Source organism: Seriola lalandi, unplaced genomic scaffold (assembly GCF_002814215.2).
Source record: "Seriola lalandi dorsalis isolate HSWRI2012SDOR001 ecotype SW California unplaced genomic scaffold, Sedor1 jcf7180002054188, whole genome shotgun sequence".
NCBI lineage: Eukaryota > Metazoa > Chordata > Actinopteri > Carangiformes > Carangidae > Seriola > Seriola lalandi.
The window spans coordinates 960066-987426 of NW_019524741.1; the positions used below are offsets into that span (position 1 = coordinate 960066).

The following is a 27361-nucleotide window of genomic DNA, read 5'->3' on the forward strand; positions in this document are numbered from 1 at the left end:
GGGAGACATGGAAGCAGATGGGGGTTAATGTATGTACTCGTGTGGAGTGGGGGGAGGTGATACTCAGAGAAAGGCAGAAGAGGAAAGCAGCTTGTATGTGGAGAGATCTGAGGGTTGGGGGTGTGCTTGTGTGGGCAGGAGGTGGGGAGAGTATTGTTTAAGGAAGCCAGAGTGAACGGGTGGTGGGGGGGGGGTAGTGGTGGGGCTCCAGCTCTCAGTGGGTATCGACAGATCTCCACTGCTGTCCCTACTTCACAGCCCTCATCAACTGCACTTCCAAACATACCATGGCTCTCCACAAGTTAAAGACACCCCCCTCACACACACACCCCCACCCCCTGCTGCACTCACACATATGAGTTGATGAACTCTGAGATGGCCAGAGTACTTCAGGCCCTCTGTCTTAGTGAATAGGAGAGTTTAGACCATGAGGCTGAATTGGTGCTTCAAAAGGGGGCATTCTCCTTCAAACCTTGAAACACACAACTCCCTTTGGGCTCAGTAAAAACCCACACATAAACAAGGACGTGCCCCTCTATTTTTTATAGGACCAGTGTTATTCAGTGTATTTTCGAACCCAAGTTTGGCCGAGAGGTGAGGGGCAAAGGAGGATAAGATTCAACAATTTTACAAGACTGTAAAGCTTAAGAAAGTTCTCAGTTTGCAAGGTTACACACACACAGAAAATTTGTCTCCAGGCCATTCAAAAGTAACTAAAAATTTTAAGGGTTTTTAAAGAGGCTAAAGTAGAGAAAAGAAAAAGATCAGGAGAAAAGGTTGGGTAAAGCGTACAAAATGGATGCGTTAAGATGAGATGTGAATTCAAAGGGTTCAGTGGAGAAGTGGAGAACTCTTGAGTTGGAAGCTCTGAATGCCCCTCCTGTGTCAGGAACTGGGGCATTCTCACCACTGTCTTTTTTGTCCTCGAGGAAGGGGCAGGAGGATTTAACAGCCAATTTTCAAGTTTGCATATGTATTTTTGATGAAAATCAAACAGAATCATAAGTGACAGTACTTCAACTAAGAGCTTAGATGTCATTCTTGATGTGACATGTAGCACAAGGAGCTAATAGTTACTGTTATCCACTTCAGACTTGAGCATCAATTGCATGAAAACACTTTGCAGTTATCAACATGCAAGGAGTATGGCCCGAAGAAGTGTGGAGTAACATTCTCAAGTGGGCCATTCACTCCTAATTCACCTCAAACAATCACTCGTCTGGCCTTAGTTATGGCAGATTGTGTTACATGTTTCTTGGAATAATGAACTGGTACGTCAACACTGCCAATCCCACATAGCAAAGAAAAGGATCTGTCTGTTCCAGCCCTTAATCCAGTCTGTTTGGGAAGCAGAGACTGTGGCGTGACACTTGTTCCTCATAGTCTCCAGTGTTCTCCCTGGAACCTCCGAGCGCCGGTTAACATTAGCATAACCGTGAGGCCCATCCACTCACTGCAGGATTAGTTCAGCTCTCCTCCCACTGTCTGATGGCTCTTTATCCAGATGGATACAGCCAGTTAGAGGTCTTAACCACACCATTGCCACTAAAGTCATTATCATTCACCACGAGAAGGAATCAGCTCACTGAGGGTCTGCTGTTTAGAGTGAGATTGACATCTCATTTGGGATGGTTTAAAACAAAAGATAGGGAACTCCCCTTCAGACTATGATGGAGTGGCCAATAAATGCCCAGTCAATCTGTCTTTATGCTAAAGTGACTATTAAACATTGTTAATCTGGTCTTGTAATGTTTTTGGAGCGCCGTATTTATGTGACGTGGATTATTTTTTGCGAGACACAAACTTTTTTCACCAAGACCAGCTTCAGCTGTCCATAGAGAGATCGATTGTTGCTAATAGAGATTTTTACATGATGTAAGAATTTTTAAACTTTTTCATGCCCGTGTCCAAATTTGGTAAACTTACTGTATTTCATTCTGGGAATTATGTTTTTTGCTCTGTACTAAAACTTTCTTGTTATACCCCAGATTGACATTTGTCACACTTTAAATCATAAGACAGAATGTACAGCTTGAAAATTAAATTAAGCTTGAAAACAACTTCCTTCTAGGAGCTTCTTTGTTCACCCATGAGATTGTTAAAACTTAAGTGGCGCCATCACCAGTTAGATGGGTCTGACTAGATGTCTGTATGTCTGTTGTTCTCATTTTCTATATAAACCATGAGCAACCACACTGTGACGGCAGCTTTGCCACTAATCCATCAGACTCAGGTTAGACACATTGCTGATGTTTTACATTACAGGGGAGAAACTCAACTAGCATGCAGTTGGTATCTTCTCTTTGCAGCCTCACTGTCTGGCTTCTTCACCCAGCAAAGAAAAACTATATCTGCTGTAATTTGTAATGGGATTACTGATAATCCTTCCTGATACATTAAATAACAGTCAACTCAAACTAGTAAACTTTTAACCACTTAACAAACCGAGTCCTTTGAGGTGACTTAAGAGCATAATACATTTGAGCCACACGTGAGATTATAAATTAAGTATAACTTCATTTAAGTATAACTTAATTTATGATACAATTTATAAATCATTAGGAAGTGGATACCACTCAGTATGATGCAGGTCTTCAGAAAAAAAGAAGACAGAACAATGCAAGATATGGAAAAACAGAGGCGATTCAACTGATTGAGGAAGAAGTTAAAAGGAAGCTTGGACATAGATATTGACATATTTGATCAGCAGACAAAACATATTAATTGGGTACAAATTTAGTGTATGTTTCATTGGAACTAGGAGTTTTATTTACCTTCTCTGTGTTATTATACCTGATAAAAGCGACATCTTTATGTTAATCAATTGTAGAAGTGATAAAATGTCATTTAAAAAAAAATAATTAGCTGTATCTAAAAGTTTCATCTACATTAAAAAGAATGAGTTTCCTCAAAGCGTTCAACTTTCATGTTCCGCTGTGTTTTCCCGTTTTCACACTCTTTCTAACCTCTTGCCTTGCCCTAACCTTTCCTCTCCTACTACTTTTGCTTTCACAGTTTTCTTTTCTCTCATGCTTTCTATGCTCTCTCTCTCACCCTCTCTCCCGCCTACACTGCACTCTCTTCTTTTCTCAGTCCTTCTCTCTCTCTTCCCCTCTCTCTCACGCTCTCTCTCTCTGTCTCTCTCACTCTCACTCTCTCTCTCTCTCTCTCACTGACTATGCTGTCTGCCTCAGCTGTTCTCAGTTGCACTGTGTGCCTTGTGCTGTGGGGACAGGGCAGAGCTGCGTACTAGTCCAGACCAATGTTAAGTAGAGAGAGAGGCAGATAGAAAAACAGGGGAAAAAGGGTGAGAGAGAGGGAGAGTCAGTGCAGATTGTGTTTATCAGGCAGACTGGATTAACAGCTGAAACAAACTGGACCTGTTTTTCTTTCTTTAGCTAAAGGTAGAGACTCGGCGATAACGTGGATTGCTGTTCAGACAGAGCTTCATGCTGGTTAGAGTCCAGGACAGAAAACTATGGCAGATGTAACTAGACCCTCTCACTCTTCTTTGCATTTAGTATGATGAAGATCTCATATTTGTGCTTAGTTTGGTTTAAGTTTACCTTGGACTTGTGGACTGGTGTGGGAGGTTCACTTGCATTGACATTGACCCATAACCCCCAACTCTGCTTTGCAGGTTCTGTCACCCCTGGAGTTGGACTCTAATTTTGGCTTTTGACCTCTGGAACAGGAAAGGGTTTTTTCGATTTGGCAGGGGGTGAGACCTGGTGAAAGCCAGTCTGGACTGACCCACCAGTGTTTATTCATAATCACTGGACAACAGGAACATATCTGTTCCCAGCATTTTTCTTCTATACGAGATCTGAGACGGACTGCGCTGGAGTTGTGTATTTAAAGGACCTGTCTGGCCTCTCTTGCCCCAAGACCATGGGCTTTCTCTGGGGCAGCATTGTGCTGCTGTTTGGGATGGCTCTGCTCGGGATAGACGGCAGCGGAGCCCAAGAGACCAAGACCAAGAACAACGTCCCCCGGCTAAAACTCTCCTATAAAGGTGAGTTCCTTGCATTTGTTTTGTATTTGTTTGACAAATCACTACGCTTAACTATTTTCTCTGAGGTACGTCCTAGAACTTCACCTCTCACGACTATGAAGATTTAAATTCCCAATCCACATAGTATGTTTTGCTGATGAAATGATTGAAGTTGTAGTAACTGCGAGATCCTAGACATCCTTATGAGGCAGAGAGATTCTTTTTTTCTGTTTACTTGTAAAAATACCAACAAAGTAAACCGAGTTCAAACAGGTTTGAATGAATTCTGTACAAGCATTATTCTTTATCAGGTGAATGCTCTGGTTGTGTGACAGAGTAATGCATATCTGTTGTAGATGATTTCAGTCAGGTAGTTGAGGTTCACTTTTGAACATTAAAACTGTCATCTGCAGACCTCTAAAGCAAATTCTCATTTCACGTTCATGCAGATAACACTTCCAAATATAGTATCTATGTCCATCACTATCCATTACACTTAATTTATGATGATAAAAGCAAAAAAAATAAAATAAAAGTGTTATTCTCATGGAAAGCTTGTGGCAGTGTTAAAAATAGTACTGTACTGGTTTGGTAAAATGGTTGACTGGGAGTAATAAGTAGGAATTAATGAGAGGAATTCTTATATTTACTTTCAGCCAAGAAGAGAGCAGTTTAGTGGGATTTAGGAAAGTAACTCCACTTGCCAAATCAGAAGTGTTCCTGTCAAATGTATCTCTATGGTATAACTAAGCAGTTTATTACAGAAATCTGTCACTGATGTACTCTCTCTGCCTGTCTTTCTGCCACTGTTTTGATCAAGTGCTGTTGTCACTTTTGCAATGAAAAGTGGTGCCAGACATAGACTCCCAGGCAGTTTAGTGTCATTTATCCCTCTCTCCCTTTCTTTTTTCCTGGATGTCATTTTTCCGCTCCGTTCTTTTTTCCTGCATGGTAATTATACTCAGGATGAATGGTGCAGGTCTGTTTCAGCAGATGGCTTTCCCAAAGAGAAATGTTTCTCGCTCAGCACTGGGAGATCCATAATTATACACACAAGCATGCGCATACTCACACACACACACGCGCACACACATAAATACATGGCCATCTGTAGATAGCTAATGATACCTGTGAGCATATCAGTCATTTAAAACCACATGCTGTCAGTTTGGTGAAACACGCCCATTCAGTGATATCTCTATTACAAGCCAGGCCTTCAGGTAGCAGCCTGGCCAGCCTGGTTATTTGGCTGCCATCTCCACATTCAATATTTCCATTAGACCTCATTCGCATTTTGGCTGGTGGTATACAATATTTGGCACCGTCCCTGGCACAGGAGTTCTAGCCAGAGGATAGTGAGCAGGTATAATTTTCATGCCTGCAATGTGGTGGAAATATTATTCATATATTACTGTGGAATTTCATCCAACGTTATCCACTGTAGGTCCCATTAGGCAAGTGACATGGGATTATTGCATTATGAATCATTTACATCATCATATAAATTATTTATTACCCCTGTGAAAGGTGAAGCTGACTCATATTTGCTCATGTAGAGGAGGAAATCAGATGAGCCACTGTAGTGAATTACAGAACACTATCTCAATAGTCTGCGAAGCTGTGCAGTCCTGGGGAAGTAACGTCTGATCAGTGACACACGGGACTGCGGGATGAGGGAACTCTGACCCCTACAGGTCACTCGGAATACTGGGGAAACCTGTGTGTGTGTGGGTCCAAATTAGTGTGTCTTGTGTGGGTGCAGGCGACTGCACACTTGCAGATGTTTTTAACTCTACTGAAGGCTTGACTCATATGAACTCAGCAGGGAAGGGTTTATCTCGAAAGCATGAATCCGAGCAGCAGCCTGCTCCTCCACAGTATGAGCTCCTCAATGAACACAGCTAGGCTCTGTGAGGCACACATACCAACTTCCCTGATCAACCACCACCACACACACACGCACATCCCCAATCTCCCTGCTAAACCCCAGGAGATTCCAACAGATCTTTGAAAGTGAGGGTCGAGGGGCAGGAGGGCAGTGGAGTAGGGGGAAGGATAACAATGGTACCCCATGGCTACCTAAACATGAGCTAAGGTCCAACTGTATCAACAACCAAGTGACTGGGTGATGATGAGGTAGTCGGAGGCCATGGATTTACAGTGCACTGCAGCACAATGAATGGAGTCGTTTCACATATGTTCTGCTTCGACATAAGTTGATACGTGATCGATTCACACCCTAGGGGTAAATGGATCCTCTGGGGAGTAAACAGAGATCCATATGGTTTGCAGGTTTATGGGCCAGAAGAAGTACATCACATGTTGTTTACTGTCCAGTGAAGGAAAGAGAGGGTACTTTAGTTTTATAGGACATGGGTGTACTGCCAAAAGTACTCCTTCTCTCTGACCTGTCCACCCCTTTCCTGAGTAGAGCCAGGGGCTTGCACAAGCGCATACACACACACACACACACACGCATGTAGGCAAATACATTCACACCAGTGCAACTAAATTCTCACTCTTCAATACTGAAAAAAGAAAAAGGGCCAAGAATTTAAAAATGAAACTCCAGTGAAAAGTCTTTTTTTTCTGTTCGCAAAATTCTTCTCGTAGTTGTCACACATACAGCTGTTTTTGTTTTTGTGTTAATCTTGTTTTCATCATGGTGTGAAATGACTTTCAATCAGAGTTGGAGAACGGAGAAGTTCTCTTAAAGACTCTTTAATCCATAAGCACGTTAAGAATCTTCGGAGCGGAGTTGGGTTTCTAGGGGTGTGTACAATATAAACTCAGAATGGCCCTGAATGGCCAGGGGAAGGTATCCTATACGCTGAGAGTTCTGGATGTTCGGAAGCTTTCTCAGGTTCCAAATAGTCTGCTCCCCTCCAACTGGAGGCTTGTTCAGGATTTTGTTCGGTAGTGTTCCTCTCAGAGGAATCTTTATAGTCAATTGAATTAGTCATCATCCGTACCAGCAGCAAAGTCAGATACTTTAAGGAAGTAAATTCACCTTGTTTGGTACGTCTACTGTAATCTTCGCTGCTCATGGGTATTGGCTGACAAACAGACATAGCGTCATGTACAAGGCTGAAATCAATATCACAATATAAATAAGATCAATTTTCCAATATCGGTGTCACATTATGCATTATAATGTATGCAAATGCAGTTATCAAACTGCTGTTAATGCAATTAAGTCAATTTCACTGAAAACTATTAACTTCAAACCACAGTTTTAATGTAACTAAGAATTGCTGATACCCTATTGGCTGAAAAATTAATAAAATAACTTCCGTGAATACCCTTTCATTTACCACCACGATCACCTCAAACCAGGCTGTAAGATTCCTAAGAGAGTTTCTATCCGACACTGAACAAATTACTTGCTAGCTTTGTGGTATTTTGTTTCAGTGACTGTATACAGTATGAGTGGCGCAGTGATACACTGTGTTTTGTCAGTGTGCAATCATACACTCAGCCATGTGAACGGTGAATCTCAGTCAAGCTACTGAACCAGGGCCAAGCATCAGTGTTCCCATGTACAGTGCATGGGAACATATGGGTTATTGTCAAGATGTGTTTCTGCTTTTTCTTAGGAAGCACTTAGATAACACTCTCTGTGCCCTCCAGTTGAGAAAGAGAAAGACGGAGTGAATGTAGGGTAAAAGAGTTTATTTTTATCAGTCTCACAAGGGACTGTTGATTCTTTGCATCCATTCCATCTGCCCCCTTCTCTCTCGCTCTCTCTCTCTCTGTCTCTCTCTGTCTCCGTCTCTTTCTCTCCCATTTCTGCCTCTCGCTGTGCTGCTGTCTCTGTCTGTCGCTCACAAATTCATTGTAACAGAGCATGCGAGAGGGAGTAAAACAGTGAGAACAGGACAAGAGGTGCTCAAGCTCAAAGGAAGATAGGTAGTTAGATGGTTTTTATCAAAACAACAAGGGGAGTGTGCAAAGGATGTGAAGAGACACAGTGAAAGAGAAAGTAGGCAACAAAAACAAACAAAAAAGCAGCTGGTAAAAAGTAACATTTGCAGGAGTCTTGACAGGCTCACTTTGTCAATTGTAGGGTAGAGAGAAAATTAGTAAAATATGGCAGGGTAGCAGCTGACACCTGTTACAGGCCACACATTTGCCCATCCACCTGTCTGTCTGTCTGTCTGTCTGTCTGTCTCTCTGTCTCTGGACTCCGAATCCGGACAAAATGAAAACATTATTATTATTGTTAAACTTTGTGATGCAGCTTGCAGTGTATGAAAACCAATTTACAGGTTTTTTGGGGGCTTCCTGGTTTGAAGTTGCAGATGAATACTTCATGCATGCACAGACACACAGATCTGTTATAGTTAACCAGAGTTACCAGTTCAGACATAGGCCACCACCACTCTGGCGTGGCTTTGAAACATCCTCTTTCCAATAACACACATCACAACATGCTACATAAATGCACACACACACACACACACACACACACACACACACACACACACACACACACACACACACACACACAGATTCACACACAATACCCATAGAGTCTCTGTCTCTGGGTGATTAGCTTTTAATAACTTAGTAGTCGTCTCTGTTGAATGGTCTGTTGCCATGGACACCACTCCCATAGAAAATTTTCATAAACCAGGGATGTGTGTATGTGTATGGTGGGTGGATGTGGTGATGCTGTTCTCCATTCTGTCACACAGGACTGTGTTTTGAGAAGAAGTGAGGTGCAGTCACGTCTCTGTAGTTTCCCTACAGCTCCTTGACACTTTGCTGTTAATCAAACAAATATTCAATATTCAAAATTCTGCCTCATGACTTATTTCCTTTAGATAAACACATGATTCAAATTACACAGTCACATTGTTCGTGTTGTTGGTTGTTTATTTTAAGGACCAGAAGGGATATTTCCTATTTGCTTTTGCGCATTGTGTTTCAATGCTGGATGTCAGATAACGTTAACCCTAACAATCTGTAGAACCAAAGATATTTTCTTGTTATGCAGCAAAAGTAAAAATATTACATGTGGAGGAAGGTCTCTCTCTCTCTCTCTCTCTCTCTCTCTCTCTCTCTCCCTCCCTCTGACTTTCTCTCCCACACACAAACACAGCCTTAGTGCAGGTGAAAAAGGGTCGGAGGTAGCAGGCGGGTGATACTGTGCTGTCAGTGAAGGGCTTACACTGGATCTACTAATGATTGATCACCATGGCTACAGAGGAACATAAATCTGGGACGCAGCTTTGGACCGGGCTGAGTAAAACTTTTACAGCAACTTTTTCTTCTTTAATGACCTTGAGCTTCTTTCCATTCTTAAGACAGTGGTTGTGTTACGAGGAGCCCGATAATCCCCAAATTAAATAAAATTACTCTTATTCCAAATTAATTTATCCAATAGCTTTTTATGAATCATGAATCCTAATTTAAATTGTGTATGGTATTCATGGATAAAACCATTAACCATGAACCAGCTTTTTGGTTTGGAAGCAGTCCCATTAAGCATCTTGAGTGGCTACAGACTAGATCTGTTCTTTACGACTTCAAGAGTACTTTCAAATCCTTGTGGACTTATTAAGTCAGGTTTAGATGTCAAGTTTTCAGAAGACTTTGGAGTGGGGTCAGGGAGCCTGAGGGCTGGGTCACACAGCGGCGTGAGTTTATATATAGGAGACTGTCTAAATCTCTCCCCATCAGCGCTGAGGCACAGGAAACCAACTAAATCACCAAGACAATAACAATAAAGACAGGGTGTCAACTCATTGTGTGTACAGTAGTGTGCATGTGTGTGTGTGTGTGTGTACATTTGAGTGAGGCAAACACATGTGTGTACATGTGTTTATGTAAGTGAAAAATGAAGAGGAGGTAGTTTGTAACCAGACCCAAGACCTCCTTTTTTTTCCATTCCCTCTCACAGCTGTATTTCTTCAACTTTTAACGTTTTCCTTTTTGACTAACCAACTTTTTTTTTTCATTTATCTCATCTCTCATGACCCATGTTTAAACTGTGAAATTCTTATGAAAATGAAAGTGTATGAAAGCAGTCAGCGTGGTGCTAACTCTTCTCCAATTTCCTTTTCTTTTGTACCAGCTTTGCTTTAGGTTGTCTTCTCACTCTCTTGGGTTCTGACACACTTCAGAGAGGGGGCATTTTCCCTGCTAAAACATTCATGAGCGTTTTTGTTATTTACTCCCCGAGAAAGAGTGAGTGAGAGAGAGAGAGAGAGAGAAAGAGAGCACCAAAGTAACCAGTTCCCCTCTGGTCCATAACTCTCCACCCTTTTGTGTGGGTGGTCAATGGGAGGGGGTCATAGTGTGGTTAGACTTTGCGGGTGAGAACAAAATGTGAGAAGGACATGAATGTGTGTGTGTGTGTGTGTGTGTGTATGTCTGCACGTTACACAAAAGGTGTTATAATGCCATAGTCATAATGCCACCTTTAGAGGTCGTTACGGTAATGAGATCTTCAATATCTGTTAGTGACAAGTTCAGCTTTCTGCTGTGAAAGCAAATGTCGCTTCTTTGCCAGACTTGGCAGAGCGTTGCATTACACTGCAAAACGTGAGCTGTAGCCCATAGTAACGCACCCTAATAGCTGATGTGGTTTAAAGTTATCCTGCAGTTTGGATTATGAAATATTAGCAGAGTAATGTGATATTATGTAGTCCTCCCAGTTTTCCACTGTGAGTGTACCAAGTTCTGCTTGGCTGCTCTGGTCAAGGTCACTTCCCCTTGCAGACAGTTTGATCACTGGCTGCCAGTGCTGGCATTACCTGCCCAGTCCAATTTGGCAATTTGGCAGATAGTGAAGAGAATCTGTCAGTTGCCTTGCTTGGCCAAGCTGTACAATGTCCAGTCGTGAGGACAATTTGTAAAGGGAAGGAACAACATTTATGCAAAAATAAAACCACATAAAAAATGGAGCAGGGTGAGGAAGGAGGTATGGGCTTAAAAAAAGAACATCAGTGTATTGGGGCATGACAACCCTGTGTACGTTCTTTGATTTATCCACCATCCCCTCAAGACATTGAATAGTGATTGATAGTGAAACCTTAATTGTTTGTGGTACATTATAACAGAGCAGGCAGACCAGTGAATGTCGAGGTGAACCTGTGGTCGCAGGAATTGTAGGTGGCTGGAAATGTTGAAGGTGAAGCTATATCTTTCAAACAGCACCTGGAAATTGAATAAAACAAATGAAATAAATATCAACCTGATGGATTTTCTTGAGCTTTCATTGTACCCACAGTTACTGTGATTTTCATGAAGCGATTATCATATTATGCTGATCACCACTTTTCTTTCCATTTTTCTCTACAGACATGCTGGAGTCTAACAACCTTGTGACGTTTGAAGGCCTGGCCAGCAGTTCGGCTTACCACACCTTCCTGTTGGACGAGGAGAAAGGAAGACTTGTAGTGGGAGCCAAGGACCACATCTTCTCCTTTAACCTCCTCAATATCAGCAAAGACTACGCACAGGTAAAAGCAATTTTTGATTTCCAGTCAGTCTGTCTGGTGGTTTAAACCATTCATGAAGTCTGTTTGCGTTTCTGGCTGACTTAATACTTGCCCTGAGGATGCATCTGCATCCAGAATGCCATTCAGGGGCTCAGGTATCTCTGGACTCCCTTTTCTGTTTCTACAGAAAAGTGCCTCATGAATATTTCAGACCAGTGCTGTCACACACGATCACACGCTGTGCCAGGCCTGTTAGCTGCTCACTGCACACCTGGATGAATAATGGAATAAACTGAAACAAAGTGGATAACAAATCGCATTGTGACCCATTCAACCCTCATATCTACACATGCATGCACACAAGCTGTAGCTGTATCGACTCACTCTGTTAAACTGATTCGAGGATCAGGTGATTCTTGTCTAACATGTACAGGAATTGTGTTTGTGTTTGCAGATCCCTTGGCCAGCTTCTCCCACCAGGAGAGATGAATGCAAGTGGGCAGGGAAAGATCTCTCGGTAAGAGCTAAAACCAACCATCTTGCAAGTGGGTGTTCGCATTTTGCCCCTCCACTCCCACAGATGTTTTTGAAAACGTCTTTGTTCTCTCGTATTATGAACAACGTGCAACTCTGCAGGTCTCAAAGTAAATCTCACATTTTGCACTTGCAGTTGCACTCTGGGATTACACTGGATATATACAAATATATATATTTATATATGTATATATATATTTTAATCACAGACAATATAAGATTTGTTTTAATCTTTCAGCTTGTTTTATACCAGTGTGTTGACATGTCCAATCTGTCATATGGACAACACATCACGTTGCGAACCATAGGTCTGATTATAATCTCAGAGCAAAGATTGAGACCATCATGTGACCTTAATCACTTATCAAGCCTCTGGGCACTACATTTAATAGAGCAAAGCCTTGGAAATCATTGTACTTTCCACCAGATCCACTGGTATAACAGTATGGCATGAATAATAACCACTGTCATATATTCAGGGATCACAGGCATTAGTGTTCCCATGTTATTAAACTTACATTTTTCCATGTTCTCCCTATATGCCCCACAAGTTTAAAGAGTGTGTGTGTGTGTGTGTGTGTGTGTGTGTGTGTGTGTTCCTAGAGTCACAGTCAGAGAACATTTTTGTGGCTTGCCTGCCTGTAAGGACATTAGTCTTTAGTTTAACTGATGAAGTTAAACCTTTACTTGAACAGCACATTGAAGGGCATTGATCTTATCTGGAGCTCTCCAGTATTGTAATTGAGAACAATTCATAAACGCTTAAGCACCTGCACTCTGTTTGTTTGTTTAGGATAAGAATGTTTTATTACATTTGATGAGCTGACGTTAAAGCTGGATCCAAATCGTCCTATGCGGTGACGTTGAGATCCAGGGATTTCTCAGCCCCCTTACCTTACTCAACCCTTGCATGACAAGCCAAGCATCACATCTCCCTGAGTCTGGCCAAGTGCAGTTTTAGAGCAGCTTGTGTGGTGTGGTGAAACTCTGTGTAAACACGCTGAGAGGTTGTCTCTCCTCTCTGCAAGCTGTGTTATGAATTCTATCTTCGATATGGCCTCGGGCAAAAGGCTGGAATGTAAAATCGTGGCGATGCTGTTTATGCGTCAGTTCACATTGGCCAGAACAGGGCAAGCTCTCCTGCCCTTCTACCCTTCTGTGTGGCTGATTTGAAGTGCCATGAAGCCCTTTGTGTGTTTTCTGTAAACACTGTGGCGTGGATGAATAAGGTGCCCCGAGGGGTGGTCTTTCTGTTATAGAGTCAGAGAAAAGTGAGAATTAAAGGGAGGTGGAGAGAGATGGAGGGTGAGTCCGCCGATGCCCCCCTGATGTACTGTAAGCAGTCAATTGTGGAGATGAAGCAGAAAGGAAAGGGATGGATAGATGAGTGCGAGAGGTGTGACTGTGCTCCCACAAGAAAGAGGAAAGCTGCTGCTACTTCCTGCATTTCCTAACAAGCAATAAAAAGAAACATGAGGGAAAAAAAGAACAGCTATTTAGGTTCTGTATTTTTGAATCTGCTAAATATTCAGAGGTGTTACCACAGTGCAAATATAATAAGTAGATATTTACAGTGCTGTGATGTTGCTTTCAACATTTATTACTCACAAGTTGTAAATCCCAGGAAAGACAGCTGCTTAAATGACAACAGGAGCTTACACAAACAGAGGCTGCTGTCTGCTGATGACCTAGTAAAGCCAGATGAACTTAGTCATGCATAATTTGTGGTGCTATTCTTTTTTTTTTTTACTGCATTTTTTTTCTTTCCTTTCATGAGTATGTGATGACATCTTTAGTTTTATTCGAGGCCAGGTTTGCTCAGGGACGTGCTGCCATTTACGAGGATAAATGCCATATGGCACAGAGACACATGCCTGTTGTGCTTCACATACACACACACACACATACACACACACACGGGAATTGTTGAAGATCTGCATATGCAATGTTATTTTTACAATAAATTTATGGGGAATTACACAGCTCATGAAGCCAGCAGGGACAAATGTCACTGAGTTAGGAAACATGTATATGTGTCATGGTTGAAATAGATTGTGGAGTACTGTATGTAGAGGAGGTGAAAAATATACAGAGTCATGGATGATAATGATCAGTCTGGTCATAATATTATTTCCAGATTTATTACTCAGCCCTCTGTGAGAGTTTGTTGGTCATTTTCAGAGGAATTACAGCAGATTACCATGGGCTTTACTTGCTGTTATCATTGCAGATCTCTTTATTTAAGTAATAGATTTTCCTCTGTGACTTGTGTGCTTAGTGAAGTCTGACCTGTTTATTTATCCAGCTGTTTCACCATGTTTTTAATGACTCAGATGTCCTGGGTGCTATGGCAACAAGCTTGTGGATAACCATGGCACTAATAGCCATCGTCAGAGAAGACTGTAAAAAAAAAAAAAAAAAAAAAATTATGGCTTTAAAATGGTTTTGCATTGATTGTCAATTACTCATCCTGATTCACATGCTCTCTGTCTCTGCTTCATCAGAGGGAGTGCTCGAATTTCATTAAGGTGTTGCAGCCGTTCAACCAGACCCATCTCTATGTGTGTGGGACAGGAGCCTTCCACCCTGTGTGTTCCTACCTGGAGGTGGGCAAGAAACCAGAGGTACAGGCACACGCTACATTTCCAGGACTGCATCCATTTGCTGTGCAGGCATATCATAGCAAAGTTTAAGCATTTAAAGTTGTGAGGGACCATGTCTAGTCGGGTGTGAGCTCTCTTCCTAATAAATGATTTGCTAAGTACGTAAAAATGGTTTCATTTAGCAAAATGAGGTGGAAAATTAAACACAGGGTTTCATAGTCTGCAGGATTTCCAATTCATCACTCTAATACGTAACTGCTGTATGTGTATGTGTGTGTTCATTTGAGTATGAGAGAAGGAAATTGCTCTCTTCTCCTCCAAATGTCACTGAGTCAGACTTATAAATGTGTGTTTCCTATTCATTGGACAGCTATTTACAGACAATTAGAGGCAGGAAATATCGCCAGGAGAAAAGCCATTTACTGTATATAGATCAGAAGCTTGAAATGTAATTCATCTGATGGGTTTCCTATGAGGGTCGAGGTCACCAAGTCATAAGTGAGTGATGAGATTTATTGTTTTCATTCTCAATCCCTCTCTTTTGCAGTGTGTGCTGGGGGGAAACATGATTTTAAACATCTGCACTGGTCTCGCAAATTTCTCCTCATGCTTTGAAATATGTTTTTTTCTGTATCCGCTGATTAAAATAACAATTTGTCTTTTCTTTACCTGCTTGTTAAAAGAGCCATTCATCATTTGTCGATGGCTGCACTTTTTTCTGTGATTCAGGATGACATTTTGCAGCATCATGGTTTAGAGCAAAATTTGAATGATGAACAATGTTCATCTTCTCTCCACCTGAATGTCTTGAAGTGTTGACAGCAAAATGGGTGTCCCAGAGAGAATTCCAATTATACTGAAGCACCTTTTTTTCCCTCAGCAATTTTATCCTCCTCAGAAAATAACGTGAACCTCTGTATTTGATAGTACACTACAACTCATGGGCCTTTCTGTCTCTCCACATTCAGGACAGTGTGTTCAGACTGGAGCCTCACATAGAAAACGGCCGGGGGAAGAGTCCCTATGATCCCAAGTTGCTTACTGCCTCCATGCTAATTGGTGAGTTTAAGAGCAGATGCACAGCGCTGCACCTCTGTGTGTTAGAGCGACATCATATAAAAACCTGGGAGTCCTGAAAACACCCTCTGCCTTGCTCTTTCATTTCAGCAGATATAGGGTGTAAAGTAAATGTGAATAACAGAACAGGGCATTCCTGTCATTCATTACAAGTGGATCTGCTCTGTAGTTTGTATTTAAACCCTGGGAACCCTTCATTGACAGCACTGTAAACTCTATTTCAATCTGGATATACCTCTTTTAAGTGCTGGGTGTGCATGGCAGATGATACTTTACTGAGTTTTCTTCACACTGAATTCTCAATTTTTTGCCAGATAAAGCAGGACTGTGTGTGAGCATGTTTTTCCTCTCTACCCCCAATCATCGCTAGTCATATTGTGTTATATCACACCGTTAAAGCCAGCAGATGGCCATTTTCCAGCCCATCACTCCTCATCTCCTCTCCCCTTTCTCTGTCCCCTCTCACCAGCATTATTATGTACTCCCCCTGTCTCACACCTCTGTCCTGTCCCTCCTCATCTGTCCCTCCAGCCATTCATTCTTCCCTCGCCTCCCCCTCTCAGCCCTTCCCACTGTGCTAATGTCAATTTCACACTCCTGATGTTCATCATGTCCATCACTGTCTGTGTTCCCTGAGGACTCCAAGTCTACCTGTACTGCTAAGCCCCTGAACGATTCCTCAGACTTTTACACCTGCATCACCAAGGAAAAATCACTACAGACTGTTTTCTCATCCAGTGTTACTATGCTAACACAATTTATTCCCTGTGGTCTCAGACAGAGAATTGTATGCTGGAACATCAGCCGACTTCATGGGGCGGGACTTTGCCATTTTTCGCACTCTTGGCAAGCATCACCCAATCAGGACTGAGCAACATGACTCCCGGTGGCTAAATGGTGAGAGAGAAGAGAAGAATCACTGACCATCTCTTTGATCATATTTATGAATAGTTTGGTTTTGCTGGATGTGAGCTCAGCTTTCCACACACTTGATCATGGATCCTAATTGAGATCCTTATGAACAGGCTAAGAGAGTGGGTTGGCCTACCTGCGTCTGCTCATGGTTGGCTTATGTCCTATTTATTAAAATGAAAAACTGCTTATCAAACAGAAAAAAAATCTTGCCATATGTGACCTTTGGAGGACCTTGTTCTTACTCTTATTTTATTTCCTATCTATATTCTACCATTAGGCCTTTAATCAGTAGTTGCAATATAGCTTTCCACTTTTACACAGATGACACTCGGCTGTACTTGTCTGTCAAACACAATTGAAATGTCAGTGTGAAACTTGAGAATGAAGCTAACTAACCTAAAGGAACATATTGACTCTACAAGACATGGTGCCCCAATTTAAGTGAGGATAAAACAAAAGTATGTATCATTAGCCACAGTGTGAACAAATAACCATGCAGCAGTTTCTGGGACTTAAATCATCTATTATCATGCTGTTATGTCACATTTTACCCTTTCTCTTTTTGCTTAATAACAAAAAAAAAACTTTATCTTTTCAAAGGGCCGAGAAATGAATCCACAACTTTATGTCTTCTGAGCTATTTTATTGTAATTCATTACACTGTTGCTTCAGCCAAGGAGCTGTAGCTCATGTGCAGATGGCTGAAAATATTTCGGCCCATCTTCTGACAAAGACAAAGTGCAAAGAGCGTACTATTCTTTGTATTGGCCGCCAGTGGAGTTTAGAATTCAATAAAAACATTCTTGAATTGATGTGACTATATAGTAAATTAAAATCTGTCTTTTGGATGTTTCCAGTGCTTGGTTTAAAATTAAACTGAGCATTTTCTGTCTTGGTTGCTATTGCGTTTACCAAGCTCCCTGTTTGATATTTTTGTATTGAATACTTTTATTCTGAAGCAATTTTATCCCTTTATCACTTTTTTTTAAGTACTAAATTAATAAAAACTCTTTACTTAATTACTTGCAATCTTGAATTCATCTATCTCTGTATGTGTCTGTGTGTGTGTTGCAGATCCCAGGTTTGTGAGCATTCATCTGATTCCAGAGAGTGACAACCCAGAAGATGATAAAATCTACCTGTTCTTCAGAGAGAATGCCATGGATGGAGAGCATGCTGGGAAGGCCACACATGCTCGCATCGGACAGCTCTGCAAAGTACGCATACGCACATTAACACACAGTCACACGAGCTTGCTCTCACAAAGGAACATACACAAAAGATGAGAGACAATGACACACAAACACGCTCATGCCGACATTATGTGAAATAGCTTCTGTATCTGGAAAAACACTTGACGGGTGTCTGAGTGGCTTTCATCATGGCAGCTTTCAGGCGCTGTTATCTGTGATTATTTTTAGCCCGGAGAAGAGTGGGCTTTGTTGTGCTTAGCGCAATCGCCCCTGAAGACGGAAACCTGAGAGAAACGTTAAATGTCACCAGAACCTGAGAGGAAAAGCCGCCGCCAGTGGCATCACTCTTATCCTAATGCCAGGCTTTGGCACTGATTGGGTTTGCGACACCCTCCAGCTCCAGGGAATGGTTGTAAAATCACTGGCCTTGAAACAGCGTTCACGTTCCAAATCCCATTCTCATTCATTGAGCAGGAATTCACCAATCTGACTGCAGATCAGTGAGTGAGCCTCAGCCTTCCGTGTAGTTGCGTTTCGTGCATCTTTCATAATAGCCTGATTACCCAGAATGTCAGGAATCTGCTCTCCTCATCACAAGACAAGCCATCCATTATGCAAGATGTGGTATTAATTTGGGCCTATGCCTATTTGGACACATTCTAATTTGCTGTCATAAATCAACACCAAGTGGGATACATTTTTATGAGCCAGCACTTTGTGCTTCTGTGTTTGTGTGCAATGTTCTGGAAAACAAACACTACACTGTGAGACACACAGATGCATATTTTTAGGGTGTGTAGTGGAACATACTGTACTTTAGAGTCTTCTTTTGGCACAACATCAAAAAAGAAAAAAAAGAATCCACTCTTCATCTAATGTCATAGAGTATATTTTAAACAGTGAGTTATTAATGTGTCAGATGTGTAAGTTTCAAAGAAACTCCATGAAAGATAGTTCACAATTTTCCCATGGGCTACATTCAACCGGCAAGAGAGTGTCTCACCTCACTCAACCAGAAGCTAATGAGCCATATACTCCCACCTCAGTAGTAGTGTATGAAATTACCACACACACACACACACACACACACACACACACACACACGCACACACACTTATTGATGATGAATGATAATTGCTAGAAACCTGTGGAAAATAAATAATAAATAATGGAAAGCGTCATGGACAGTATTCCTGTAATTTATGAGTAATTGAACTTCCCTGCTGAACTTCTGTCTGTGATCTGTCAAACAGAACGACTTGGGAGGTCACAGGAGTCTGGTTAATAAGTGGACCACCTTCTTGAAAGCTCGACTTATTTGTTCTGTGCCTGGCAGTAATGGAATAGACACCCACTTTGATGAGCTACGTGAGTGATTGCTCCAGTACCTTAAAACATGTTTCGCATGTTATCTCCTGAAGTTAGAATATTATCTTTTCAGTGGGGAATATGTCTGTAATGTATAGTGTCTTCTCTTTGGGTTTTAGAGGATGTTTTTCTCATGAGCACAAAGGATCCCAAGAGCCCCATGATCTACGCGGTCTTCACCACTTCCAGGTACTGTGACTGACATTGGAATAGTTTTGACCATAATCCCTGATTGCATGGCCTGTATTTTCAACGGGGACCAAGCTTTTCCTTATCTGCCTCACTCTTTCTGCCCATTAGCAACATCTTCAAAGGTTCAGCTGTGTGTATGTACAGCATGACAGACATCAGGAGAGTGTTTCTGGGTCCTTATGCTCACAGAGATGGACCCAACTATCAGTGGGTGCCCTTCCAAGGACGTGTTCCCTACCCACGGCCGGGCACAGTGAGTACTGTATGCTTTTAATTGGACTGGTCGTGTGGGATGCACTTGGAGGGATCCAAAAGCTATTTCTCCTTTATGTCCTACAGCGTAACGGTTAAAACAATTATCTTTCTCCACAGTGTCCAAGCAAGACATTTGGAGGATTTGATACAACTAAGGACCTTCCTGATGAAGTTGTGACCTTTGCCAGAAGCCATCCAGCCATGTTTAATCCTGTCTACCCCATTAACAATCGACCAATCATAGTCAAAACAGATGTGGACTACCAGTTCACCCAGATAGTGGTGGATAAAGTAGAAGCAGAAGATGGCCAGTATGATGTTATGTTCATAGGCACAGGTATACAAATTTGCATACATTGCATACATACTGCAAACTGAACCATCGTAACAGCAATTGATAGATGAGCATATACTGTAGAGTAGATATCAACTCAGGATGTGTGCTTCCATTGTGTGCTAGACATGGGGACGATTCTGAAGGTGGTATCCATCCCCAGAGGCTCGTGGCATGACCTGGAGGAAGTCCTGTTGGAAGAAATGACAGTGTTTAGAGTAAGTTATTCTCTCATCACCTAGTATATTACTTTAGGCACCAGGTATGACTAGATGTTCAATAAGTGTTGTCTGATCTTTTTTTTTTTTTCTTCTGTTGGTTTTATTTCTTACAGGAGCCAACAGCCATTAAAGCCATGGAACTTTCAACAAAACAGGTATTGACTAGTTCTTATTGCAAGACGCAGTCATATTAATCCACTAAAGCAACATGGTTGGTAGCGGCGCATTTCTGAAAAAGAATGTTACCTCAGTAAATGAGTTTGGTGAAAGCAGTAGATAAGCTCACTGGATTGCAGTGGGGAGAAACGTTAAATAAAAAAAATAATTAAAAGTGACCACTGTATCTTCGTGTGTGTGAAAAAACCTGTCTCTTAGAGTGAAAGCTTTTCCTCATAGATGACACACCTTGCTGCAGGGCTGAAAGACGGAACAAAGACACGATTGTCTGCACATTTTAAAACACTTAGAGATGAACATGTTTTCACACAAAGATCTCACTTAGGCCTTTCAGCCTAACAATTAGGTCATCAACTTGAATGACAGGGAGAAACAAAACGAGTCAGCTAATTGACAGGTAGGAGGTGCTGAGCACCTGTAGTAAGATGGTCTGTCCACATTCCTGACTTCTATTTTTGTTTCACTGAAAAACACAAGCCGGGTAGACCACAGCAACACTTAGAAACCTAAATAGTAGCTCCTATAAGACATAAAATATCTAACATTTAAAACAGAGTCTTTTTCTCTTCTACCTGCACAGCAACAACTGTACCTGGGCTCAGACATCGGTGTGTCCCAGATGCCTTTGCACCGGTGTGAGGTTTATGGGAAGGCCTGTGCTGAGTGCTGCCTTGCGAGGGACCCTTACTGTGCATGGGATGGCACTGAATGCTCCAGATACTTTCCCATGGCCAAAAGGTACTGAATGTATAATCCACACTCACGCTTGTTATGTTGCCATCCTGTCATTGTGTTTTACAAGCTGCTTAAGACCTTGTACACAGCAAATAATCAGCACTTCAAAACACTATGCAAGTGTTGAAGTTTTCCTACAATGCAATATTTTACATCCAACAACAGATAATTAAAGGAGCTGTTTGTAAGTTTTTTGCTATTGCTACATAGCCAATGTTAGCATTTACAGCTGTTTACTTACCAGTCTAGAAGAAATGTTGTGAAGTCAGCATTAGCCTGCATTCCTTTACTCACTACTAAGAGCTGTTTCCTGCAGTGGAAAGTCCAATCTGCCCTGTAGAAGTGCCGCCACTCAGAGGGCGTATTACAACCTCTTGTCTTGTAAATGCAATGATGGCTGAAGCTCTCTGCAAATCTGGCAAGTAAACAGCTGTTAATGCTGAAGTTGGCTATGTAGCAATATAAAAATTTACAAAAAGCTCTTTTAATACATATGATCAGATATATTCTCTGAATTTGATGCGTGCCCACACTGTCGAAGTGAGTTGGAAGTACCACAGTCAGGACGTGTGCTACATATGAAAAAAGCCCACATTTCAGTTGACATACATTAATGGAAAAGCACACTTCCAAGAGTAACCTGCTTTAGATTAAAGATGCCAAATGCACAACAGATGTTTGAGTGCTGTTTGTTTAAGAATTAGTTTTGTTTAATATATAGACTATTCTTCACTGAGGTAAACCCAGATTATATAGAAGGGTTTTCATGTTCAGATTGAGGGCATATGCAGTCAGACTGCGATTTAGGGCTGGAGCGAGGGCACACTTATAGTGCAGGCTTTGTATATTTGCCAAAAAACCCTAAAGGTATGGGGTCGTATTTCTACCAGAAAGCTAGAAATATAACCTGCCTCATGTGTTTACTGTAAATGAGAACCCATGTCAGCAATGTCTGGAGGCTGTCTGGGTGAACCAGGGGTGAGGTAGGTGTTAGAGGTTCGGTGGTTGTGTGGTTGTATTAGTGGACTGATCTGTATGTGTTCATGTGTGTGTACTTGTGTGTGCAGCCTCCCACTCATAGCTCCATGGGGCTTATTGATTTGAATGTTAGCTGCACAGTATCCTTTTCTTGCGCTGTTAGTTGGACTCCAGAGCCTGACATTCAAAAATAAGGCAGCCAGAGCAAACTCTTATACTTCCAATTACCAGCACACCAGTGCTGGGTTAGAACAATGGGAAGCAGAGAGTGTGAAGTTTCCAGTTTGCTTTGGTGTCTCCATGGTTTCTGCAATTATTGTTTACAGTAAAAGAAAAGTTCTGTTTGACACTGTTCGTGAAACTCCATCTCCTTTGCATCTGCAAGTCAGGGAGATGACAGGCTGGAGTGATTTATTAGGTTCGAATACCTCTGTTGTACACACCCTATAATTAAAGCTTTTACTTTAGTTTATCTATTTGTGTTGGCCTCCACTAACGCTGCACATCTCAGTCACATTCAAATAAAAACCTACGAACACACAGATACAACCTCTCAGTACAAACATATTCTCACACATACACGCACACACGCACACACACACACACACACAGACACACACACACACACAGACACACAGACACACACACACACACACACACAAACAAAGAAGTCGGTGTCTGTGTTGACTCATCAAGGTGTGTATATTTGTGTTTCTGCAGGAGAACTCGGAGACAAGATATCAGGAATGGAGACCCACTCACACAATGCTCGGATCTGCAACACCACGGTACATACAAAATAATATACTTGTAAAGATGTTCAATGATTACATTATTACTATGTAGTTATTACTCTGTCCAATAACATATATATTTTATATATTTCTAAATGATGTATTAAAGCAGATAAAAAAATCCAGCACATCAGCTTCCCAACTGCACAACTAAAGAAGCTTTTGTTTTGAGGATTTAGTCGTACTTTGAACATAGAAATGGTCTCAAATCAGCTGCTGGCCTTTCCCGAGGCAATCAAAGGAGGAGCGAATCCAGCTGAGTGTGTGCGGTGTTGTGTCTGTGTTTTTTATGTGTTTCTGGTGGTGAAGATTAGAGTTGGTCTATGTGAAACTTATAATTAAAATGGTCAGGATTCCTCCAACCCTCCTCTGTGTCGCCAAGCCCTCCACTCTACTGCCCCGTTTATGGGCTCAGTCCAAAAACAGGACTCGCTTTTCTTAATTATACATTTCTTTCATAAAGAAAAGAAAGAAAGAAAGCGTGACAAAAGAAAAAAAACTGTCATCAAAATCTATTAGAAGTTGAGGTGGAAGTGTTCAGACACACACACAAAAAAATACCGATACATGTTGCTCCCCACTTGGTTGGCAGCAACACTTTTGATTGTTCACTTTGGCGAAGAATCCCAGACTTGGTGCTCTGTAAAGAAAATGATCAAAGATTTTGAAAATGATGATTGGATAACAATGAATTCAATGGAATCTGAATTGTTGAATTTACCACAGGATACAACAGGAGATCTGTCAGAGGAACACAACCTTACTGTGCAAAAAGTCCCTGACTGAAAAACACACACTGCACATACTTGACTGAATAAAACCCAGATTTTATTTGGAGCCAGTCTCCTCCAGTGACTGCGTCTGTGGTGGGATCTGCATATTCAGCACATGATTGAGTGTGATAAGAAAAGAGACAGGATAATGTGACAAAATAATAAAAAAATGCAGTCATTGTTCGCTCTGAGAGTACTTACAGAACAGAGTTTTGTACTTTTCAGCTTGAGAAAAACAGAGAAGCAGAGAGTTTTATACAGAAAATCACAAACACTCTCAAAAGCTGGCTGTAGAGAGCTGTTTTTTTTTTTTGCTTTGCCTGTAAAAGAAATCGCAGAATATTCAGCCATAACCACAACCAGTATTATCAGCAAGAAATAATAGAAAACATTTGCTTTAACAAACTTGTGTGACTACATTTTCTAATTTTTTTATCCAGATGAACTAAGTGGGCAGACGACTCTCCTGGATAAAACTGTGTACGGAGTGGAGAACAGCAGCACTTTCCTTGAGTGCAGCCCCAAGTCTCAGAGAGCACTGACGTACTGGCAGTATCAGCGCTCCACCGATGACCGCAAACAAGAGGTTGGTACAAGCTCAGCATACACTTAATCCAATTTGTTGAAATATACTCAGATACAATCTAGCGGCAGAGCAGATAAATAATGATAGATGGCTGGCTGACTGATGGATTGTTTTAGATAATAATATAGTGTTATATTTGATTAGTATTTAATTCCATAGTTGACTCAAGTGAAATAAATTCTGTGTAATTAAAACAGCCATGAGGCATAGTAATCATTATATCATAATAGCTTATAATAAAATGCTGAATCTCATTTTCTGACTTTATAGATCATATCAGAGGATCGTTTCATCCGCACAGACCAGGGCCTGCTGATTCGCACACTTAACAAGAAGGATTCAGGCATCTATCTGTGTCAGGCGGTGGAGCACGGCTTCATGCAGACACTTCTGAAGGTGACTTTAGAGGTCATTGACACTGAGCGTCTGGAGGATCTGCTACATCGAGACGAAGAAGCCGCAGCCAGCGCCCCTGCCCAGGACCTTTCTTCGCCTCGAGAAACTCCAAATCAGAAGCTTTGGTACAGAGACTTCCTGTCTTTGGTGAATCACCCGACTCTGAACACCATGGACGAGTTCTGCGAGCAGGTTTGGAAAAGGGAGCGGAAGCACAGGAGGCAGAAAGCCCACCTGGTGCAGCAGGTACAGCACCAGCAGCAGCAGCAGCAGCAGCAGCAGCAGAAGGTTGTGGTGATCCCTCACACCCACATGCATGCTCAAGGGCTGGCAGCCAAGTGGAAACACCTGCAAGAGAGGCAGAAGGGGCGCAACCGCAGGACCCATGAACTGGAGAGGGCCCCCCGCAGTGTCTGACCTATAAACCTTAACTTTAAACACCCAAACCTGAAACCACACCCAGTTCTCATTCTGTAACCCTGATTAACTTACCCAGTTTTACTTCTTCATACTGAGATACAGACTTCTTCCGCAAAGACTGGATAGAAAAGTCAAACTGGAAAAAAAAAAAGGTAATACTTCCCTGATCTGCTAGCTGTTGTGTTCTGTGCGTGGGCAGCCATGTTTACAGTACGCCGGTACAGAGGACTGCAGGAAACAGGATGTTGTATTACGCCAGACCACTGGAGCATATTATCTCAGCTGGCCTCTGTGACCTGAGCACAGCAGAGGGACAATGTCAACCAGCACAAGAACTGGATACATATATCCACTATAGCTATGACTGACTCCATGTTGAGATGGCTGTATCAATGGCATTGTCTCATGGCATGCTAGTTAGGTGTCTTTGTCAATGTGAAACTAAATAGATACCTTGAAATTCCTGATAATTACTTTTCTACTACACAAATATAAAAGATGAGGAGGTGGGATTGTATAAAAAAAACAAAAAAAAAAACAGCGTGGAGGGTAAATGGATGTGCAGTGGAATTGCAAGCAGTGAAGCTCACTGAAAGCACAAGATGGGATATTTAGTCATGTTTTGGTATTATAGCTTGTTAAATCAGTCAACATGAGAGAGAGAAATGCCCGAGCACTGCAAGAAACTGGGAGCAACATTCTCCATTTGTCGGCAAATTCAATTATGTAGCTAAACTGTGTAAATACTGTGTTCTATGACGTCTCCTCAAACGAAAGGGAATGGCTTGCAGTTGTCGTGTTGCTTTATGTTGTTTCCCCAGACAGAAATTTATTTAAGAAAAAGTCTTTTGAAAGCAGCTGTAAAACAGGGAGATTTTCTACTAGTCTGCGTGTCTACACCCTAGATAAGCTTCCCATACAAAAACAGTTTTATTATTCTGTTGTGTTTATCTTTCTTTCTTTTTTTTCGAATCATCAAATTCCTTCCAGTGTCAACAGTTGTTAAGTTGACAGTTGGTGAATGTCACTTTATAGGGATGTCTGCCAGCTGCATCATCTCAGTGCACAAAATGTCATACTGAGTTCTTCCACGTTGATTTGATTATGCTTTGTATACACTTTGTTTCCACTACACGTGTATTTATTGATATACAATAATGTACATTGTGAAAATATTTTTCAGTGTGCAGGCTTTTTTTCTTGCATTTTATCATTTGAATTGATTTATTTGATTTACAGGACCAATCTCTTAAAATAACTGTATTATCACGAATACTGTAGTAAGACTGGAAGTTATTTGTCAATATTGGTCAATATTACATGCATTACATATCAAATGCACTGAGCAATAAGCCAGTCTCCATACTGTATTTTTCTTCCACATTTATTGCCTCATATCCATATTCTTCACAGGCTACGCAGTGTGACAACTTCATTTCACTGCATGTAACATGGATATAACAATCCACTATTATACAATGCACACACACACAAACACAAACCTGGAATGTAGCTGTGAACATTATGTAAATATAAATACTATGGTCTATGTTTGACAAGTATGACACTGTGTACTAGTGCATGTGAATACTATTGTAGTGTTCCTGTTTTGCTATAGCAATGATATACTAGTCTGATGTTGTCACCGTTATTCTGTTGTTTGCTAATGCAGTACACAATATTAACTATTTCAAAGATGTACATACTATTTCTGTTAGGACTCTAAACTGTAAAACTGATAATTCCTGAGGTAGGTATTCACAAAAGATATAAACAAGACCTAAACCGGATCCGACTGTGGACTGCAATGTCTACAGACTAGTTAACAACAACGAACAATGACAGTGGAGCATTGCAACACATCAGAATGTCAGATGAACTTTGTCTAGTGAGTGTTTGCAAGCTTCATCTGCTCTTGGAATCCATGACAGAGGAAGATGAGAAACAGCTGGAGCCAGGAAGAGATTTTAGGCTAACAAAACAAGTTGAAGACCAGAGTTGTGGGACTTTCAGTGGAGAAGGGCATATGATAAAATCATCATTATTGAGAGAAAATATAGGGCACCTCACTGCATCTGTCTTGGACGTACGGTGGAGGTGAGGAAATGAAGTGCTGCTGCTGCTGCTGCTGCTGCTGCTGCTGCTGCTTTTTGGCATGGTGATGATGATGATGATGATGATGATGATGATGATGATGATGTATTCTACTGATCTAATAAATGTCTCTCTTCATAAAGTGCTGGTTTCATTAAATCTATTTTTAATGTACAATGTCCTGCTGCTATCATGGTATGTGGTAAGTTTCCTTTAGCAGAGATGATCAGATTAGATGTTAAATTCTTCGTACATTTCCATATTAATGAGGAAA

The 27361-nt window shown here is 41.4% G+C and overlaps 1 protein-coding gene across 1 annotated transcript; it reads left to right on the top strand.

The window, feature by feature from the left end:
* Nucleotides 1-3209: 3209 nt before the first annotated feature.
* On the top strand, nt 3210-27229 carry sema3ab (sema domain, immunoglobulin domain (Ig), short basic domain, secreted, (semaphorin) 3Ab). Its single transcript, XM_023403966.2, has 17 exons — nt 3210-4015; nt 11303-11463; nt 11897-11959; nt 14481-14600; nt 15548-15638; nt 16434-16553; nt 17646-17788; nt 19018-19132; nt 19252-19321; nt 19433-19577; nt 19697-19916; nt 20040-20131; nt 20248-20289; nt 20892-21049; nt 22745-22812; nt 24032-24177; nt 24448-27229. The coding sequence occupies exons 1-17, from the start codon at nt 3892-3894 to the stop codon at nt 24988-24990; spliced, it is 2421 nt and encodes an 806-aa protein (XP_023259734.1). The 5' UTR covers nt 3210-3891; the 3' UTR covers nt 24991-27229.
* Nucleotides 27230-27361: the final 132 nt, after the last annotated feature.

Excerpts from the sequence above, each read along its gene's own strand:
- sema3ab (XM_023403966.2), top strand. The coding sequence starts at position 3,892 with ATGGGCTTTCTCTGGGGCAGCATTGTGCTGCTGTTTGGGATGGCTCTG. Across the intron at positions 14,601-15,547 it reads AGGTGGGCAAGAAACCAGAG|GACAGTGTGTTCAGACTGGA; the intron begins GTACAGGCACAC and ends CTCCACATTCAG. Across the intron at positions 22,813-24,031 it reads CTCGGATCTGCAACACCACG|ATGAACTAAGTGGGCAGACG; the intron begins GTACATACAAAA and ends TTTTTTATCCAG.